The sequence below is a fragment of the Pituophis catenifer genome, unplaced genomic scaffold (genome assembly GCF_029215685.1).
Source record: "Pituophis catenifer annectens isolate HBS135680 unplaced genomic scaffold, rPitCat1.0.hap2 SCAF_14, whole genome shotgun sequence".
NCBI lineage: Eukaryota > Metazoa > Chordata > Lepidosauria > Squamata > Colubridae > Pituophis > Pituophis catenifer.
Window position 1 is genome coordinate 14,461,747 of NW_027256894.1, and position 21,094 is coordinate 14,482,840.

At 43.4% G+C, this 21,094-nt stretch overlaps 1 protein-coding gene across 1 annotated transcript in view; it reads left to right on the top strand.

The window, feature by feature from the left end:
- Positions 1 to 21,094, top strand: part of CEMIP (cell migration inducing hyaluronidase 1) — an 80,548-nt gene that overhangs the window by 52,443 nt on the left and 7,011 nt on the right. The window contains 10 exon segments of the mRNA XM_070953815.1: positions 2,348 to 2,417; positions 4,067 to 4,195; positions 4,931 to 5,016; positions 5,778 to 5,909; positions 12,748 to 12,783; positions 13,915 to 14,070; positions 15,868 to 16,048; positions 16,979 to 17,194; positions 18,061 to 18,272; positions 19,974 to 20,159. Coding sequence (XP_070809916.1) covers positions 2,348 to 2,417; positions 4,067 to 4,195; positions 4,931 to 5,016; positions 5,778 to 5,909; positions 12,748 to 12,783; positions 13,915 to 14,070; positions 15,868 to 16,048; positions 16,979 to 17,194; positions 18,061 to 18,272; positions 19,974 to 20,159 — 1,404 coding nt within the window.

A 21,094-nucleotide genomic window follows, 5' to 3' on the forward strand; every position in this document is an offset into this window, starting at 1 on the left:
TTGGTGCTGTCTTGTTTATTTAGCCCATTTAGTGACCCAGATTTTCTCTCTTTTGAATTTTCTCTACCCCCTCTACTTTCTCTGTAGTTTGGTGGACTTCTATATTTGTGTCTATCTGTGGAAGATTGTCTGTAATTGTATTTGCTCCTATATTCTGGCCTATGTCTCTCCCTTGGGACTTTGGGACAGTCTCTTCTACTGTGTTCCCTGGATCCACAATTGTGGCATCTAAAGGCTTCATTATATTTATCTCGAAAGACTACTTTCTTAAAAGATTTGTGTTCTGTTTGGTTACTGGAACGATTTTTTCTTGAATTGTCTTCTGCTATCAATTTGTTAGATAGACTTTCTATTGATAAATATCCCAAATTAATGGTATCTAAGTGTGACATAAAGCTATCCCATGATGGATCAAGTGAATTGATAATAACACTTTTCATAGTTTGATCTGAAATCACTTCCCCCCTCAATTGCAGCTCAGCTCTTATTTTGTTTAGATTTATCAAATGTTCACTTATAGAAACCCCTGGTTTCACTCTAGAAGAAAAGAAATCCTTAGACATTCTTGTGGTTGTGGCTACGCTATCGCTGTGAAATAGATTAAACATGCATTGAATTATTTCTGATACAGTTAGGTTTGGTTTGATGCTATGATACATTGCAGGAGACACGCTAGAAATTATTATGAAAAATGCTCTATGATGTAAACAGTCTATTTTTAAAGTCCAAGGTCTTCTTGGAGGACTAGTTATAAAGAATAGTAAATTTTCTTTCATAAAAATAACCTGAAGCTGTTGGTACCACTCTTGTAAATTAATGCCATCAACTCTAAGTTTTGGGAAGTCACTGGGTAAGTTCCCCACATTATTTTGTCCATTACTTACAACCTGAGGCAGTCCGTGGTCTCTCAAGTGCAGGAAATTACAGAACGGCATTGGGATGCTTGTAACGAGTCTGCGCGGTTCTCTGGCCAGTTCAAGTCTTTCGGGGCCGTCTACGTAGTTTTGCACATGCGCGTTGCTCATTTCTTCTTTGGCGCCGTTGTGGAAGGTTCTCTCCATTTCAGCTCTCTCGATCCGCTCCTCTTCAGATGAGTCGGTCTCTGGCTCGGTTTTTGGGGCTTTGGTGATGGCGGCGGTTCTTCTCTTTCTCTTGTGTGTGCTGGCACTCGATTCTGTCTGCGGTGTAGGGCGGAATCGGCATGGCTCTCTGGGCTCGGGTGTCGTCGTTTTCGAAGTCAGGATGGGAGCGTGCAGGTCTTGAGTTGTCGGTTTGATTTCTTGCTTCTTCGTCGATGTCTTGGAGATTTTCAATCTTGGCCCAAAAGCAGCAAAAAGCGTTTTCATTGCTGACTTTACTTGAGACTTTGTTAAATCGTCTTCACTTTCTGATTTTGGTTCATCTGAAGAGTTTGAGACTTCTTTTTCACTTTCTTCGTCTGATAGTGTTTTTCGCGCCAGAAATTTTGAACTGAGCGTTTTGATTGGCTCTGCTTCACTCTCTTTTGAAGTTCGTTGAAACCAAGATGGCTGCCGTTCAAAATTTCGCGCGGGGTCACATCTTTTCTTTTTTACAACTATTTTCTCAGTAGTCATTTCACTCACAGTTTTTTGATCTTTGGGTTTTTCTTTAATGACGTTTTTCTCTCTCGCTGCTCCGCTGTTCCTCAGCATCTCCTGGAGGTCCGCGATGAGGCTTTCATCATTCTTTTGGCTTTTTAGTATTTTTAATATTTCTGACCTGAGTTCGTTATTTTCTATCTCGATTTCTTCCTGGTCGTTATTTTCACTCATCAGTTCTTCTTCTTCAGTGGTGTATTCTTCGGATTCTCTCGAAATCGCATTAGTGGATTCGTTGATCATCTCTTGATCAGTTTCTATTTCTTTGCTGTAGGCCCTGGTGTTGGGCCTATCTTTCTTGGACATTTTTTAATTACTTATTGAGTCAATTAACCATCCTCTGCTACCAGCTTGTTGCAATATTTTCAGGATCAGACTCAATAAAGATAATAGAAGTTATAGGTTTAAATATAATTCTCTTTAATCATAATAGGCATTCTATATTCGCTGAATATTCAAGATAGAAGCAAGGAAAATGGGGAGGATGGCTCCTTTTATATACAAGGGGCGGAGCCAGGAATGGGAGTGGTAAAATATGAATACATTAAAGCTCAAGTAATAAGTTAACCCCTGATGTTCCATATATACATTATTTACACATTAGAGAATAAGGCATTTACATCTGACAAAATGCTTGGGTTTTATTTTATTTATTAAATTTATATGCTGCCCATCTCACTGTCAAGGAACTGCTTTCCTTTCTCATACTTGGTTATCTTATCCAACAGTGCCGTATCAACTTTCTGGCTGGCAAACCCACACAACAACCTCATAAATTGCGCAGCTGCAGGATCTGAAGTGAGTATGATGATTTTTGCTCTCGGGGAAAAATGTTTTCCAATGGGAACAAAAGTGGACTTGCCATTTGGGCAGGTTTATTGGGATGCAATTCTTTAATCCAAGCTGGGTTGGGAATAAAATCTTACTAACCCTTCATCCAATCTGTAAATCATTTGTGTAAAACAGGCCTCTCGTTTCCTAAGTGACTGCGAGAGACCAGCCCATTCTTAAATTAATTCTTAAATGCACCCTAAATACATACAAAAAGTATTATTTTTAGGGTGTGGAAGAATGACAATAGATTTCCTGAAAACCATTCTGCAAAGATGTGTCTGGGCACATCATTTTTTAAAAGCAAATTTTCCAACTCAGAGTCCAGAGCAGTGACTTATGCATAATTGCAAGTTCAAGAGCTTCGCCATCTTATTAAGCTGATCTTATTGAATCTTTGTTTGAGATTGAAGGATCCAAGAGAGAGAGTGGGAGAGTAACAGGCTTCAAAGGAGCTCCTTTGATGTTCTTTTGACATAAGTCTTGTTGCTATTGGAGGACTCGTGTAGGAGAAGAGAGCTATTTTTCTTTCTATTTTTTGTCGCAGATGCCAAGAAAGTTAAACAATTAGTATGTCCTCCTTTTCCTTTCCAATGAGCTGTGCCCTTCTTTGTGTACCCAGCTTCGAAGCCTAAGGGAGGATTAGAGCATAGCTCTTCCCACTCCTGGTTCAACATTTTAACCCCTACTCAGGGGTTGGGTTCTATTTACCTCCGCTACTGGTTCGCAATGGGAGTGCGCACATGCAGAAGCTTCTGCGCATGTGCAGATAGTTCATGATGACGTCCAGGCGGGTGGGTGGAAGTTCCCGCCGCCATTACTACCAGTTCGCCAGAACCGGACTGAACTGGGAGCAACCCACCACTGCTCCTACTTCATACTGGCTGTCACATATGGTCACTTTCTATCTAAAATTTTTAACTTTTTAATCTTTTAATTTAGATATAACTGTAAGCCGCCCAGAATTACCCTATGGTAAGGTGGGTGGCCAATAGATTTTATAAGGAAGTACAGTATTTTTCAGAGTATAAGACGCACCTCAGTATAAGACGCACCTTAGGTTTTGGGGAGGAAAATAAGAAAACAGCTGATTGGCAGGTAGATCAACCTCCCGGAATACCCCCAATCAGCTGTTCCCAGAGGTGGATTTTAGCAACAGGTTCCTTGGTTGTGAGCTCTGTGCCTTGCTTTTTTTTCTGCCTCTGAAACTTCTGAAACTCGTTTCAGAAAAAACGTTTTTTCCTGCCTCTGAAAGCCTCTGAAAGCCTCCGAAACAGCTTCCGAAAAAAAGCCTCTGAAGCTCTGTTTGGGGGTTTCTTTTCTGAAGCTTCTTTTCTGATGCTTTTTTCAGCCTCTAAAACCTCCCTTTGAGAAGCTAGATGGGGCTACATTCGGAGTATAAGATGCACCCAGATTTTCACCCTCTTTTTTGGGTGAAAAAGGTGCATTTTATACTCTGAAAAATACGGTAAGTAAGTAAGTAAGTTAGGATGGATGGATGGATGGATGGATGGATGGATGGATGGATGGATAGATAGATAATTAGATTTTCCTTGTTTGTAATATCTTGCGTAACCCAGTTCTGCTTTGTTTGAAACCGTTGTTTTCCTTTGCAGGAAACAGGATTTTGGTTTGTGCTACATCACGTACCAACAGGACTTTCTGTCGGAATGTACCCACCTGGCTATTCGGAACACATTCCAATGGGCTCATTTTACAACAATCGGGCCCACTCCAACTACAGAGTAAGTCCACCTGCCATGAAAACATTTCTTGTGGTTTAATGCTCTTTTTCCTCTTCCAATTTCTGAAGGAGAAAGCCGTCATTGGTCACTGCTCATATTCCCCTGAAATCAAAAGCAAACTCTCCTGCTATCTTTAAACAGGAAAATATGCAGAGTCTGTTTTTTTACCTTTTGCTCCAGGGGTGAAATGCTGTTGGTTTGGGCCAGTTCGCCAGAACCTGTAGTAAACAAATGCTTTAAAAAGTTAAAAAAAAAAAAATTCAACGATCCGCTGTGCAACAATCAGCTGTGCCACGCGATTTATATTCACTAGAAAGCAGGAAATCCTGCTTTCTAGTGAATCTAGATCACGCAGCACAGCTGTTGTCCTCCCACCTCCCCCAGCTGCTCTACTTACCTTTGCAGACTCAGAAAAGGTTTCTTACGATGTGCATTCGCATGAAGCGAACCGGTAGCAGACTTCAGAGCATTTCACCCCTGTTTTGCTCCAAGGAGAGAGAAGGGGGGGGAGGGAGGGAGAGAGAGAGAGACAGACAGACAGACTTCTTGGAGTCATGAATTTGAGATGGGTGATAGAATGGAATCTCCAAATCAGGAAACTAAAAGGAAGTGTGATCCATTTTGTACCAGATAAGGCATCGAATTCCTTTGCTGGGGTTGATGTTGTCAAACACGCCCCCCCATGAAATATATTGAAGATATTGCTTACCAAACACCTTTCCTCTTTCTCCCCAGGCTGGAATGATAATTGATAATGGGGTCAAAACAACGCCAGCATCAGCCAAAGACAAACGGCCAATCCTGACTCTGATTTCTGGAAGGTAAACTGATTTTGGTGGCCTTGGATTTGGAATTACAGTTGTTGTTCCTATCCATGGGAAATTTTGCATGGATTTGGGCTGTTTTCTTGCAAAGAGGATCTGACCAGAGGTGGGTTTCAGCAGGTTCTGACCAGTTCTGGAGAACCAGTAGCAGAAATTTTGAGTAGTTCAGAGAACCGGTAGTAAAAATTCTGACTGGCGCTGTCCCCATCTATTCTCTGCCTCCTGAGTCCCAGCTGATTGGGAGGAAATGGAGATTTTGCAATAACCTTCCCCTGGATTGGGGAGGGAATGGAGATTTTACAGTATCCTTCCCCTGGAGTGGGGTGGGCATGGAGATTTTACAGTATCCTTCCCCTGGAGTGGGGAGGGAATGGAGATTTTACAGTATCTTTCCCCTGCCATGCCCACCAAGTGACGCCCACCAAGCCACACCCACAGAACTGGTAGTATAAAATTTTTTGAAACCCACCACTGGATCTGACCTGCCAAGCCACAAAATGTTACCATCTAGGAACACCTTTCCTACTCCAAGTCTCTATCTTAAATTCTCATTCCCTATAAGTTTCTAATCATCTTCAAGAATGGTGATTTGCTATTTTTTTTCCCCATGCATCTCCTGATCCTTGAAGTTCTCTAATGAAAACTAGGAGCTTGACTTGGATGCAGGAACTTGTGAGAGGATAATAATCAAAGCAGCCAACCTCGAGATCTTTTCCTGGGGTCGCTAATCCCCCTTTTCTTGCCTCTTGCGATTCCAGATACAGCCCGCACCAGGATGCTGACCCTTTGAAGCCCAGGGAGCCAGCTCTCATTCAACGTTTCATCGCTTACAAGAACCAGGACCATGGAGCTTGGTTGAGAGGAGGCGATGTGTGGTTGGACGACTGCCAGTGAGTCTTAATCTCTCTTCAGTCCCATTTTTGCAGAAGCCGGATTGGGCTAAATCTCCTTTTTCCAAAGTCTTTCATCTGGCTGAAATTTAAATGAAAAATCAGCAAGGCAGCAAGCTTCTTGTTTTGGCCAATAGAACCCCAGCTTGTGTGTGAAGCCTGTGTCGGTGCATCGTGTGCGTTTTGTTATGCACGTCGGTGTGCGTGCACCCTTTTACAATATGCTGCAGCAAAAGAATTTTAAACAAACTCTTCTTCCTCGAAAGTCCAATATAAGAATCTGGTCTGGTGCTTTTATTTAATGCGGTCGCCAATGCTTGCTAAGAATTCCAGGGCTAGGGAAGTAGACATAAGACAGTGTTCTTCGGAAGAGAGGCTGCGTAAACAATGCTCAGCGCAAAGCTCTCGTACAGATGGAAGACCGTTTCCTTATTTTGCTTTCTGGGAATGCTGGATGAACCCAATTACGTGTTTATTTTTTAACGTTTTATTTACAATTTTTATAGCCTGCCCCAGTCCACAAGGACTCTGGGCAGGGACCAGCAAACATCAGATGTCTCAGATTAAATCTTGAAGATTTTAATTCTCCAGCTCTAGTCCTTTAACCAATCCTCACGCCAGAGTTGCCTATGCAAGAGAGGGCTGGTAAAAATAATAAATAAAAAAATTCAAGATGCTGGCCACAGCTATGAAACTGAAGCCGCACCCTTGTTTACTTCCATGAACAAGGGGGCAGGTTCATTTTCTTGGCTGCAGTAGCCATGATGACTTTCCTCGAACCCTCTGCAGACACCTTTGCAATCACTTTTGTCCAAGATGCAATAGTCTCCTGCCTTGGGCAGTGGGTTGGACTACAGAAGATCTCCAAGGCAGTGGTGGGATTCAAGTAATTTAACAACCGGTTCTCTGCCCTAATGATTTCTTCCAACAACCAGTTCATCAAACTGCTCAGAAAGTTAACAACTGGTTCTCCCGAAGTGGTGCGAACTGGCTGAATCCCACCACTGCTCCAAGGTCCCTTCCGTCCAGCCCTATGCAGGGGTGGGCTTCAAAAAGTTTTAGCAAGGAGTTCTCTGCCCAGTTGCTGGGTGGGCATGGCCATGGTGGGCGTGGCCTAGTCAGCTTCCTGCACCCACAGTGGGGGGGGGCGTTTTTGCCCTCCCCGGGCTCCGGAAGCTTGTCTCGAGCCTCTGGGAGGGCGAAAACGGCCTCCCCAGGCTCCGGAGGCCCTCTGGAGGCCGGAAATGGGCTCGTTTCCGGCTTTCCCGAACTTCCGGTAGACCCGTTTTTCACCCTCCCTGAGCCTCCGCGCGTGTCCTGCACTTACCTGCATCCAAAACGGGCTGCGTGAGGACTCCTGGGAGGGGCGGGATGGGGTGGGCGGGGCCAGCCAGGAGTGAGATTTGGGGGTTCTCTGAACTGCACAGAGTCTTAGCTAGAGGTTCTCCCGAACCCCTGCGAACCCCCAGCAGCCCACCTTGCTCCAAGGTCGCTTCCGTCCAGCCCTATGATTCTACAACTCCGTGACCCCTGCTTTAAACAAAATCATTCATGTTATTTAAGTTTTAATGCAGCTCTGCTCAAAGCTGACTCTCCAAGATTTCCTGTCTTAGTGAGATTCCATTTGACCTGGACTCACCCCAAATTTCCAGGTTGCTACTGGTGTGCTCTAGAAGCCAAGAAGTGCAAGCAACTCTGGTGTGCTTGTTTGACACCGGAAATTGCCCTCCTATTCAACCAACAATGGCTGTGCTGACTCCATCCATTCCACCAGGTGCTTGTGGTTACTGTGGCAAATTGGTCTCTTAACCTTCCCCAGCCTAACATTTTCCAAATGTGTTAGGTCTGCAGTTGTTCGAAGTCCCAACCCTCAGAGCCACCAGCTGCTCAAAGTCTAACACACCTGGATCGGATCCTGTTGCAGAAATCTGATCTTGGCGCAACACAACTCTGCAAAACACATGACTGTTGTTTTGCCTCTGAGCTGCAGTCTGTTTGTGTCTTGAAAACCGACCCTAAGTATTTCCTTCTCCGTCTGGTCTCAGGGCAGCCTGTATTAGTTTAAAACAAAACAACCGCATGTTTTTGAGAACTACGGATATTTTACCCAAAAAATTGTTTTCACATAGGCCTGCTTCTAATCTACACACAGCCAAGTATTATCTCAGATAAGCAAGGATTAATATGAAAACTGTTCCGTAGCGTTTCTGGTGGTAATCTGTAACTGTCCAACGATCTACAGAAATCCAAAGTTAGCTTTAACAGCCTTTGCCGAAAGAGAAATGTAAGGAAAGTACTTGATGCTGGTAATTTAAAATACAGGTAGTTCTCAATTTACAACAGTTTATTTAGGGACCATTCAAAGTTACAACGGCATTGAAAAAAGTGACTTATGACCTTTTTCACACTTACAACCGTTGAAGCATTCCCCCTCTTGCCCACCCCCCCATTGTCACCTGATCAAAATTCAGATGCTTGGCAACGGACTCATATTTATGATGGTTGCAAAGTCCTGGGATCATGTGATCAGCTTTTGCAGCCTTCTGACCAACAAAATCAATGGAGAAGCCAAATTCACTTAACAACCGGGTTACTAACTTAACCAATGGAATGATTCACTTAACAACTGTGGCATGAAAAGTCATAAAATGGGACAAAACTCACTAACGAAAGGTGAATATACTGTACATGTCCCAGGATAATAGATTGGGATTGCAGGATCCAATCTAGGTCAAATCTCACTTAACCAATGTTTCAATAGCACATACATTTTTGGGCTCAATTATGGTCGTAACCCAAGGACTACCTGTAGTATTATTATTATTTTTCTTCAAAGACTGCACTGCCTTATTTTATCACTAGTCGCTCCTCTCTTCCTTCCAAAAGAGATTTCACTCTAAAAATATCTCTGGGTAGTACAGCTACAGGTTGACCTGTATCTTACAGTATAATTCTTATAACAAAAAAAGATTCTGGGAATTTGGTGATGCTGCCACAGAGAACTAACAAGTTGCCTTAAAATAGGCTTTACTGTTTGCCCATCCTACTCAGTCTTGGCAGTTGCATCTGGCAGTAACTTTCCGTGGTTCGTGTAGAGCTTCTTCTCATCTCACCTGTAGCTGGTGCTTGTTTGTTTTTAATTTGCAAAGGCCAAGGCTTTTACACAGGGTGTCCTCTGAGTTGTATTCCCTCTCCATGCAGCTCTTAAACTTTTATTCGTTCTTAGAGTGACTTTCTTTCCACCTTTCTTTCATACACAGGGCACAGAATACTGTAGCAATAGCAATAGCATTTAGACTTATATACAGCTTTACAGTGCTTCACAGCCCTCTCTAAGCAGTTTACAGAGTCAGCATATTGCCCCTAACAATCTGGGTCCTCATTTTACCCACCTCGGAAGGATGGAAGGCTGAGTCAACCTTGAGCCTGGTGAGATTTGAACTGCCAAACTGACTGCAGCCAGCAGTCAGCAGAAGTAGCCTGCAGTACTGCACTCTAACCACTGTGCCAAAGCTCTTGTGTCGTATTTTCCCCACAAACACAAGTTTGTGAATGGGATGGCTTGAGACAGAGAGGCGGACTGGCCCAAAGTCACCCAGCTGGCTTTCATGCCTAAGAAAAGATTAGAACTCACAATCTCCTGCTTTCTAGCTCAGCACCTAATCACAATTCCAAGCCAGCTGTCTTGATAGTTCCATGTACGTCTATAGATGTCAATCCTATTAAAGTTACTTTAAATATATAATACAAATTTAGCACTATTTTAATTGCTTATCCTCTTTTTCCTGCCTTTGATTTCAAGTCACAAAAGGCAGAGTCCCCTTTTTGTTAATCTTTAGATTAGTAACTTCCTTAGAATAAGGACCTTAACTTTCTCCAGCTTCAAACCACAATATGAATGATGCTGTGTAGTTAATTTTAGTTCTTACTAGACAATCAGTGCCTTGCTGAGTCATTGTTCCAGAGATACTTCTTTACCTAAATAGAAAGACAGAATGACTGAAGGCATCCATAAAAACCCTGTGGAAGTAGGAGTGACTTCCGACTTCCTGCTGGCTTCCCCAATGAGTTTCCTTGTTGAGAATCTGACAGGGAGCATCGGAAATCTCCTTCCCTTCTCTTCCCTTCTCAGCAAGCAGGTTAGTGGCTGCTGCTGGGAGGGGGGGGAAGGGAGGGAGCAAGGGATTATGGGACTGGATGAGAAACTGTCAGGGAACTTTGAAAATGAAGATCACATGAACACAGCAGCAGCCCAGTAGTGCAATAGCAGCCGGTAGTGTGAAAGCAGCCACAACCTTCTCAAACTTCATTCCAGGGGTGAAATCCAGCAGGTTCTGACAGGTTCTGGAGAACTGGTAGTGGAAATTTTGAGCAGTTTGGAGAACCGGCAAATACCACCTCTGGCTGGCCCCAGAGTGGGGTGGGAATGGAGATTTTGCAATATCCTTCCCCTGCCACACCCACCAAGCCACACCCACCAAGCCACACTACGCCCACCAAGCCACATCCACAGAACCGGTAGTAAAAAAAATTGGATTTCACCACTGCTTCATTCCCTTGGTAGTTATGGGTCCTGAACGTTGGGACACATTCTGTAAATTAGCCCATTTGGAACACCTTGGTTCAAAAACTGTTGCCTTATGAGGCATTGTTTCACCCAGTTAAAAGTCAGAGACTTCTAGTAGAATATAGATTTAATACATACAAATGTGCCACAACGTGGTGAAAGCTCATCAGCATAAACAATATCATATATAGGCTTATTTCTCTTTCTTTTAGCCTTCGGGTTTCCTTTCATCCAAACAGCCCTTGTAATTGTATATTAACAACCAATTTGAATAACTCAGCTCTTTTATTTATTTATTTTTATTTTTTTCAAATCCCAAAAAGTTTTTTCCCCCAGCTTGTTAAGTTTTTGGCAGTGTTTATCCAGGCCAAGTTCAAATAAGTTTCCAGGTTTCATAACTTAAGTATTTTTATAGCTGTGGGGATCTAGCTGCTTTAATATTTTGTTACTGTACCAGAGCAAAGTATATTGCAATTTATATTATTTTTTCAGTGCAGCAACTTGGGAAGGCAAGAGAGTAATTTGCTTTAAACCAGGAACATAACTTGCTAGCTCTTTTAATGCGATAATTTTAATTTAATTTAATAATTTTAGGGGGTTTTCCCATCTTTCTACTTCCCCACCCCCCAACTAAATTCAAATTTAGACCCACTTTCTGGTCTAAAAAAATAAGCAGGATTGAACCTCAATAGTACTTAGATGGAGACACTGGGAAATCCTACAGCTAAGTTAAACTGGAAAGTGCAGGTTGGCATAGTACTGATTAAGGTGCTGGGCTCGAAACTGGGAAACTGTGAATTCCAGTTTAGGAAAAATAGAATAGAATAAAAAAGAATTCTTTATTGGCCAAGTGTGATTGGACGTACAAGGAATTTGTCTTGGTGCATATGCTCTCGGTGTACGTAAATGAAAAGATACATTCATCAAGAATCATACGGTACAACACTTAATGATAGTCATAGGGTACAAATAATCAAGTCAGTATAAATCTTAAGGATACCAGCAACAAGGTTACGGTCATGCAGTCATAAGTGGGAGGAGATGGGTGATAGGAACAATGAGAAGATTAATAGTGAATAGTTTGACAATGTTGAGGGAATTATTTGTTTAGCAGAGTGATGGCGTTTGGGAAAAAACTGTCCTTGTGTCTAGTTGTTCTGGTGTGCAGTGCTCTATAGCGTCGTTTTGAGGGTAGGAGTTGAAACAGTTTATGTCCAGGATGCGAGGGGTCTGTAGATATTTTCACAGCCTTCTTTTTGACTCCTGCAGTATACAGGTCCTCAATGGAAGGCAGGTTGGTAACAATGGTTTTTTTCTGCAGTTCTAATTATCCTCTGAAGTCTTTGTCTGTCTTGTTGGGTTGCAGCCAGCCCCAAACCAGATTGAGTGACATTGTGCCAGTCACTCTTACTCAGCCCTAGGAAGAAGGCAAAGGCTTCTGAACCCTTGCCAAGAAAACTGTAGAGACTTGTCTAGGCAGTCCCTAGGAGTGAACCTTGTCTTGAAGGAAACTTTATTGTAGTTCATGCTCTGTAATTGTCCTTCAACTTTATGGGGCAACTTCAGAATAAATGACCAGAGCCACAATTTCCCAAGAATGTAAAGGACTTGTTAGGAAAGGTCCAAGAGAAAGATTTCGTCAAAATGATCTGGGGGTAGATGAGTTGCAAAATGTGTGCGTTATTAAAAGAGCATCTTTACTGAGTTCTCTAGGATTTGCAGCTTCTGTTATGTTTAATCCTGGTTGAAAAGTGCAGTGAAGGAAATAGTGATCTTGTTTATGCTCTTATTGCTTCATAATCTAGCATCATATTGGGAGAATCAGGACTTCTGAATAATACATAGATTCAGTTTCTTTTTTAATGTTTTATTTGTTTTATTTAGATAACGTTCCATTTTTATCAAACAGTGTGTGGTCTGGGTACAGTTATTTTTAAACAATCATAATACGCATATTTGTTGTGGCGTTCATCAACATAATATTGTTAATGTAATAATATAATATAATAACAATAATAATATTTAACATCATCTTCTTTATAGATTCAGTTTGAAAACCCTTTGTTTAATGAGTTTTCTTTTCATATCCTTGAATATTCGAAGAAGCTCGTTTAAGTCTAAGAAATCATGATTTTTTTTTTCCCCACTGCAACAATGGGGGAATGTTACTGAGAACCAAGAAAGTTAAACAGCCTAAATGAATAATGTCATTAAGCACAGTCTGGAATCCAGTTCTCCAGATTAACCCAGGAATGTCTTTCTTCCTTGTAGGTTCGCTGACAATGGGATTGGCCTCACTCTGGCTAGGTAAGCATTCTTGTGTATGGAGATTCTCTGTTGTGACTTTTAGGCTCACTTAGTCATTACAGGACACAATTATTCTCCTACAAAACTATTTTATTATAACAGCCTTTGCTGCTCTTTTAAGCCTTATGGGGAGGGGTCAATCATCTCCTGGCCTTACTCCTGAGTTGTCCTTTTTGCTTTAGCTGCTCTTGCCTTCTGGCAGCTCTGTGCATGCGTGCACTAAGAACAGGCTCCTCCTGTTCCTCTGCCTCTCTGCTGTCCGACTCTGGAGGCTCCGGAGTCCGGACTTCACTCCCAGATGGCCCTGGCCTCATCTCTGCCTCCAATGCAGAGCCCTCATCTGGGCCTTCCCCAGACTCCAGGACTGGCCCATGGTCCTCCCTAGCCTCCTCGCTGTCCGACTCTGCTACTAGCTCCACTGGCAGCTGGCGGACCACAACATTCTCAGCCATCCAGGTCACGGTTGTCCTGCAGTGCTTTTTTTCAAAAGGCAACTGGACTTTCCTTGTTTTTGCTTGAAGACGTTTCGCTTCTCATCCAAGAGGAACGGAAGAAGCTTATTGGATGAGAAGCAAAATGTCTTCAAGCAAAAACAAAGTCCAGTTGCCTTTTGAAAAAAAGCACCTTTAGGCAGTGGTGGGATTCAAATAATTTAACAACCGGTTCTCTGCCCTAATGACCGGCTGGGTAAGCATGGCTGGATGGGCATGTGACTGGGTGGACGTGGCCAACACGACATCACTCATGTTGAGGGGCACCTCGCCACACCCGGCCCTGACTCAGCCCTCCCCTCCCAGCCACTCCTTGTCATGTCCGGCCTTGCCTCATCTTTAGGTAAGCATTCTTGGTTCCTGTTCAGCAGTAGTGGGTTTCACTTACCTTCGCTACTGGTTCGGAACTCGCTTTGCTTTTGCGCATGCACAAAACCTTTTGCCCATGCACAGAGCGTCCATGATGACATCCAGGCAGGTGGGCGGAGCCTCCTGCCGCTCTCGCTACCAGTTCGCCCGAACTGGGGTGAACCGGTAGAAACCCACCGCTGCTATTCAGAGTTTTTTACCTCCTGCAGTTACAGAAAAGCAGGGTTTGGCCCAAGAAGCCACGCTGACCAGCCATTTTGATCTCTCCTAGTGGAGGAACCTTCCCGCACGACGACGGATCAAAACAAGAAATTAAAAATAGCCTTTTTGTGGGTGAAAGTGGAAATACAGGGACTGAAACTATGAACAACAACATCTGGGGGCCTGGAGGATTAGACCACAGTGGACGGACTTTACCCATTGGACAGTGAGTTTCTCTCTGGGTATTTTCTTGCAGGGTTCAGGTTTCCAAACCTGTATAGAATTTAATTTGATTCTTTCTTTTTTCTAAACCTGCCACTCAAAAGACCATAAATGAAAAACAAAAAGACATCTCTTTGATCTTGTTCTGTTCTTCTGCAATGAACAGATCAGTGGTGGGTTTCAAAAATTTTTACTACCGGTTCTGTGGGTATGGCTTAGTGGGTGTGGCATGGCTTGGTGGGCGTGGCTTGGTGTGCATGGTAGGGGAAGGATCCTGTAAAATCTCCATTCCCACTCCACTCTGGGGAAAGGATACTGTAAAATCTCCATTCCTTCCCCAATCCAGGGAAAGGTTACTGCAAAATCCCCATTTCCTCCCGATCAGCTGGGACTTGGGAGGCAGAGAATAGATGGGGGCGGAGCCAGTCAGAATTTTTACTACCGGTTCTCCGAACTACTCAAAATTTCCGCTACCGGTTCTCCAGAACTGGTCAGAACCTGCTGAAACCCTCCTCTGGAACAGCTACTGATAATAACACATTTAAGATTCCTATTTCAATAAATCAGTCCCAACTGAAGTTCATCCAACTTCTCAAAGACCCAAACAAACTATTTTTTTGGCATAAGAGCTGCTTCTAAACTCATTGTGGTTTTTAATTCGTCCTCAATTTGTCCCTTTGGTAAGGGGTGAACCTATGAGTAAGGCTTCTGCCTGTTGAAGGAGACTTGAAAGAACGGCATGAAAACTGTCTTTCCTTCTGATAAGAGTCGATAGCTTTTGTCTATTGCACTTTAAATCACGTTATCCATTGCACATCTGGACTGAGGCTTGTGATATCAATGTGGACCCCATGGAATGCAAAAAAATGCTACTATCCTACCATTATTGGTTCCCATTAGTATAGTAATTGTAACCGGCTCTTAAGAACTTCCCTGTATCACAAATTGGATCCAACTGAAGAGATGATACAGTCCAGCTTCCTACTCTGGTAGTAGCCAGCTACTATGCCTCCAGGAGAAATGTGCACAATAGAACACAAGAGCAAATTCTCTGTCAAGTCTGGAGCCAATATGTGGACCTCACAAACATCAGCCATTGAAAGCTTTATCCTCTCTCAAACCCTCATTCTAGACTTGGATTTAGATTTCAGACACATGCTTTCTCTGTTCTGGAATATCTGGCTAATTTAAAAGCATCTCTGACAAACGATTTGCCTTTAGACTTCTTTTCTTTCCACTCTTTTTCTCCAAACTTTTGTTTTCTTGTAGTCACTTGTTAGATCTCTGCTTTGGGAAATGTTTCACGCAATGAATGAATGAATGAATGAATGAATGAATGAATGAATGAATGAATGAATATATTGCTTCTTAAGGGTTTGGCAAATAGATACTTGATAAATGGATGGACGTATGTACAGTCACAGACAAAAATGTCCCCATATAGTTGAAATATAAAATATTCAACACAGAGGCACATACGACCATTCACAGCTTGAACACAACTTTAAAAACTCTGAGGTGTGTTTAGAATAGAATAGAATAGAATAGAATAGAATAGAATAGAATAGAATAGAATAGAATAGAATAGAACAGAACAGAACAGAACAGAACAGAACAGAACAGAACAGAACAGTGACTGGTCCAGAGTCAGCAGCAAGCTTCTATCACTAAGTATAGACTTGTACTTGGGTATCCTGGTCCTTTAACTGTTGCACCACCCTGGTTCTTGGCAATACGCTGGTGCTTTCTAGCAATCCCTTGGAACCAACTCTAATGCACATCTTTCACAAATATGTTTCAGGAATTTCCCAATCAGAGGCATTCAGTTCTATGATGGACCAATCAATGTTCAGAATTGCACTTTCCGAAAATTTGCTGCACTGGAAGGCCGACATACCAGTGCCCTGGCTTTCCGCCTGAACAACGCCTGGCAAAGTTGCCCCAACAACAACGTCACAAATTTGTTCTTCGAAGATGTCCCGGTGAGTTTGTCTTCAGGGTAGATTGATGAACTGAAGGATTGTGCCAAGAACAAATCTTGGAGGCATAGCAGAATTTGCAGAGGAAATTCTGCCCCAATGACAGAATTTCCTCCCTGTACATTTGCAGCTGGTGTTGAACTGAGTTTGGATTTAGCTTCAAATAAGGATCTACGAGTTGGTTTTGGCTACGTTTTAAATTTTAGGGATTTATCGCTGTCTTCAATTTACAGCCATTCGTTTAGTGACCATTCAAAGTTAAAATGGCACTGAAAAAAGTGACTTATGACTCGTCCTCACCCAAGCATTGCAACATCCCCATGATCACATGATAATGGCCCTTGCATATATTTATGATGGTTGTAGCATCCTGGAGCCACATGATCACACTTTTCAATTAGAATATCTGTCTAAATAAACAAATGATGAACATATATTCCATTATTGGGAGGAAAACCATGAACATGTATATTCAAAGATTACCATGTGGGAAGCAAGTTGTGTTTCTCCTCAAAGAGATCCAAGCATTTACAGAGCCATATGTCTTTCTTTAACAAGGGACACGGTGGCTCAGTGGCTAAGAGCTTGTTGATCGAAAGGTCGGCAGTTCAGCGGTTCGAATCCCTAGTGCTGCGTAATGGGGGTGAGCTCCCGTTACTTGTCCCAGCTTCTGCCAACCTAGCAGTTCGAAAGCACGTAAAAAATGCAAGTAGAAAAATAGGGACCACCTTTGGTGAGAAGGTAACAGTGCTCCATGCACCTTTGGCATTGAGTCATGCCGGCCACATGACCATGGAGACACCTTCGGACAGCACTGGCTCTTCGGCTTTGAAACAGAGATGAGCACTGCCCCCTAGAGTCGGAAACGACTAGTACATATGTGCGAGGGGAACCTTTACCTTTACCTTTTTATGTCTGTCTTCTTCCATGTAGATTTCCTCCAGAGTTTTCTTTGGAGAACCTGGGCCTTGGTTCAATGGGTTGGACATGGATGGCGATAAAACATCCGTTTTCCATGATGTGGATGGCTCTGTGTCAGAATATCCTGGATCATACCTGATCAAGGAGGACAATTGGCTCATTAAGCATCGAGACTGCATTGAAGTTCCAGACTGGAGAGGATCCATCTGTAGTGGACGCTATGCACAGGTAGCACGGATGGTGGTGGGCACGCAGATTGGAGGGCTGTTGATTCACAGTTCCCGGTCACACCTAGGACAGGTTGAAAATTGAATGTATGAGCTATTTGCAAACCAATAGAAACCCAAAGATATAACAGAATTAGTAGAATGAAGCTTTTTCCACAAAGCCCCATTCCTAGAAATTAAAAAGCTCCAATAAACTCAATGACAGCCTTCTACAAGTCTTAGTTTCTTCTATGCGCCGTTAGCTGAATGGGAAGCCAAATTTCATGCAACAGGAAAGATTTAAATAGATTTTAAAACAATGCCATTGGCTTGAAAGATAGAGTTGGATGGAAAGTTCTTATTGAAGGCAGGAATTTAAAAAACCCTGGGGAATAAATAGCAATACCATTTAGACGTATATACTTCTTCACCATGCTTTGCAGCCCTCTCTAAGCGGTTTACAGTGTCAGCATATTTCCCCCAACAATCTGGCTCCTCATTTTACCTACCTTAGAAGGATGGAAGGCTGAGTCAACCTTGAGTCGTGGTGGTGCAGTGGTTAGAATGCAGTACTGCAGAGCTAACTCACTGCTCACTCCAGAAGTTCGATTCTCAGCAGGCTCAAGGTTGACTCAGCTTCCATCCTTCTGAGGTTGGTAAAATGAGGATCCAGATTGTTGGGGGCAATATACTGACTCTGTAAACCACTTAGAGAGGGCTGTTAGGCACTGCGAAGTGATATATACCGGTAAGTCTAAGTGCTATTGCTATTAAGCCAGTGACATTCAAACTGCTGGCAGTTGGCAGAATTAGCCTGCGGTACTGCATTCTAATTAAATATACTATAATTAAATGTACTATAAAGGACTTTTTTTTTTTCCTGAACAGGTCTACATCCAAGCATATAAGTCCTCTAACCTGAAGATGAAAATCATCAAAAATGACTTCTATACCCATCCCTTGTATCTAGAAGGCGCCCTGAGCAAAAGTACCCATTATCAACAATATCAGCCTGTGATCACTCTGCAGAAAGGCTACACCATCCACTGGGACAAGGCAGCTCCTGAGGAATTGGCTATCTGGCTCATCAATTTCAATAAGTGAGCATGCAAGTTGTTCTGTCCCCGTCCCACACATGCACCCAACCAGCCAGCCGAGCGTTAAATAAACTCTTCAAACACTCAACTTCAGTGATAAGGAACTTGGCAGCAACTCCGTAGCTGCCTGCCAAGAACTTTTACTCCGATAACACAGATAAAAATACACACAGTCTGAATAGTCCAGTTTGTAATTAAATCCACAGCAAATAGGCGTTGTGTCCAAAGGTGCAAAGTGACTCGCCAGAGATTTAGCTTTGTCCATCATAGAGTCTGAATGGCCACCACACTCCCTTTTATAGCCTGTGGGGTGTGGTCCAGTGACTCAGCTTAATCTCTGGCACGCCTCCTTTTCTGCTGCGCACGCTTGTCTCTCCGACGCTGGCGTGGGTCCAACCACAATGTTTCTTCGTCACTATCCGACGGCTCGGAAACACCTGGCTCCTGGCCAAACTCTTCTCCTTCGGGAGACACCTGAGGCATTGCTAGAGAGGAGGGTCCTGGAGAGGGAGGCCTGGCCATCTCCTCTCCTTCATGTTCGGAGCCTTCTTCCTTCGATAAGATAGGCTCGGAGGACGGAGCCACAACACAAGCCAGTGGTGAAATGTAAAATTTGTTACTACCGGTTCTGTGGGCGTGGCTTGGTTGGGGGGTAATGTGACTGGGTGGGCGTGGCCAAGTTTGTTTTTTATTTTTTTAAAGCATTTTTTTACATCCTAATTGGGCGAATAGGTTGTAAAAAAATGCTTTTAAAAGTTAAAAAAAAAGGCTCTGACGATCACAGTTGTGGTGCGTGATCGTCAGAGCCTTTTTTTAACCTTTTAAGAGCAGGAAGTAATGACACGCGGGTGAGTGGGCGGAGCCTCATGCTGCCATCACTACCGGTTCTCCGAACCATCTGCCACAATCGCTACCAGATCGCCTGATCCGGTCCAAACCGGGAGCATTTCACCCCTGATGCAAGCCCTAAAGAAAACTTTCTGGACTTTTAATGCCCATCATCTAGGGAAGCGGTCTCCAATCTTTCCAGCTTTGCAGACTGGCAGTGGGGAGAGAGAGGGGGGAGCGTTCTGCACGAGTGGTGGGTCAGCACTTGTGCGTTTGTGTAAGCGATGCCGCTCGTACAAAGGGAGCTGCGCAAGCACGCTCATCTGCCCACTGTGCATGCAAGTAAAGATGCTCTTGCACATTGCACTCACCTACTGCTACCACAGTCCGATTCTGAACGGACCATGGACCGGTAGTGAGCTGCAACCCAGGAGTTGAGGAGGACCCCTGATCTAGGAAACACAACACATTATAATCTTCCAGCTCTGGCATCATAATTGCAAAAATTTTCATTCTGGGTTTTACCATCTTTTCACCTAGATAGTCTAAGTTCTTGCAAAAGAGAGGTAAAGCAGTCACGATTTCGCAATCGAATACAGGAAATGGGTCAAACTTATTCTTTACTCAGAGCCAATGATCTACCACCGGAGAACTCTTCCATATGACATTAATGGATCTTTAAATCGTTTTGGAACTAGTTAAGCACCAACATCTAAACATTTAAGCCAGCATGGATAGAATCACTTTAAAAAACAAACAAAAAAAAAGTTAAATATTTGACTTGGCTTGTGGCGCGTTCCAGAAAAGTCATAGTCATGAGATTTGGGGTTGAGCTTTTTGTTTTTAGTAATGCTTATTTTCCTTTTCTTTATTTAGGAACGACTGGATCCAAGTTGGATTTTGTTATCCTAAAGGGACAACATTTTCCATTCTCTCAGATATTCACAATCGCCTTTTGAAGAAAACCTACAAAACAGGGGTGTTTTACCCAGCTCTTCAAATGGACAAACTTGAATATCGATATCCTACCAAAGGCTACTACTACTGGGATGAAGACACCGGGTAAGGAATTAACAAGCATTCTTAAATTTTCGTGGGCTTTTAGGGATAAGAAAGAGCTATATTTCTGACTGGATTTGAATGCATGACAACATCCGTCGTCCTTAGGGTTTGTTGTGTGTAATTGGTTCAAATCCTGCCCATTGACGTCCTTTTTGATGGGAATGTCCTCAGCAAGAAAAGCAATACCATATGTGGCCTTGCAGCTTTGTCGCAACAGCAGTCTTAGCCACTTCGCTTCATGGGACAACATCAGTTGCCATCTACCTTCATGGGTTTTGAAATGTTCATGAGAACATTGAGAGGTAGAGAGAGGCCTGCTTTTCACACTTTTCCAGAGTTCTTGTTGGCCATCCAAAAGATAATGGGAACTCACATGAACAGGGAGAGGGTTTGGTTTTTAAATCCTAGAGGCCTGAATGTCAGGGCTCCAAGTAATACATCCGCAACAAGGAGAACTCCGAGCAGAGGTGGGATTTAGCTGGTTCGAGCAAACCAATGTTAATTTTACATCTGGTTTGCCGAATCGGTAGTTGCAAGGACTGGCTGGCCCCGCCTACCCTGTCCCGCCTCTCCCAGGAGTCTCCACATGGCCCGCTTTGGATGCGAGTTAAGTGCAGGGCCCATGCGGAGGCTCTGGGAGGATGAAAAGCAGGCCTATCGGAAGTACCGGAAGTCTGTTTCCAGCCTTCAGAGGACCTCTGGAGCTGTTTTCTCCCTCCCGGAGGGTTGAAGAAAGCCTCCAGAGCCTGGGGAGGGCAAAAATGCCCCCCCCCAGCCATGGTGCAGGAGGCTGAGTAGGCCACGCCCCCATGGCCACGCCCACCCAGCAACCAGGCAAAGAACCCCTTGCTAAAATTTTTCAATCCCACCCCTGACTCCGAGGCAGGCATTTTCCTGAAAGAAAAATTTATTGGTGTATCTCACATTAGCACAAA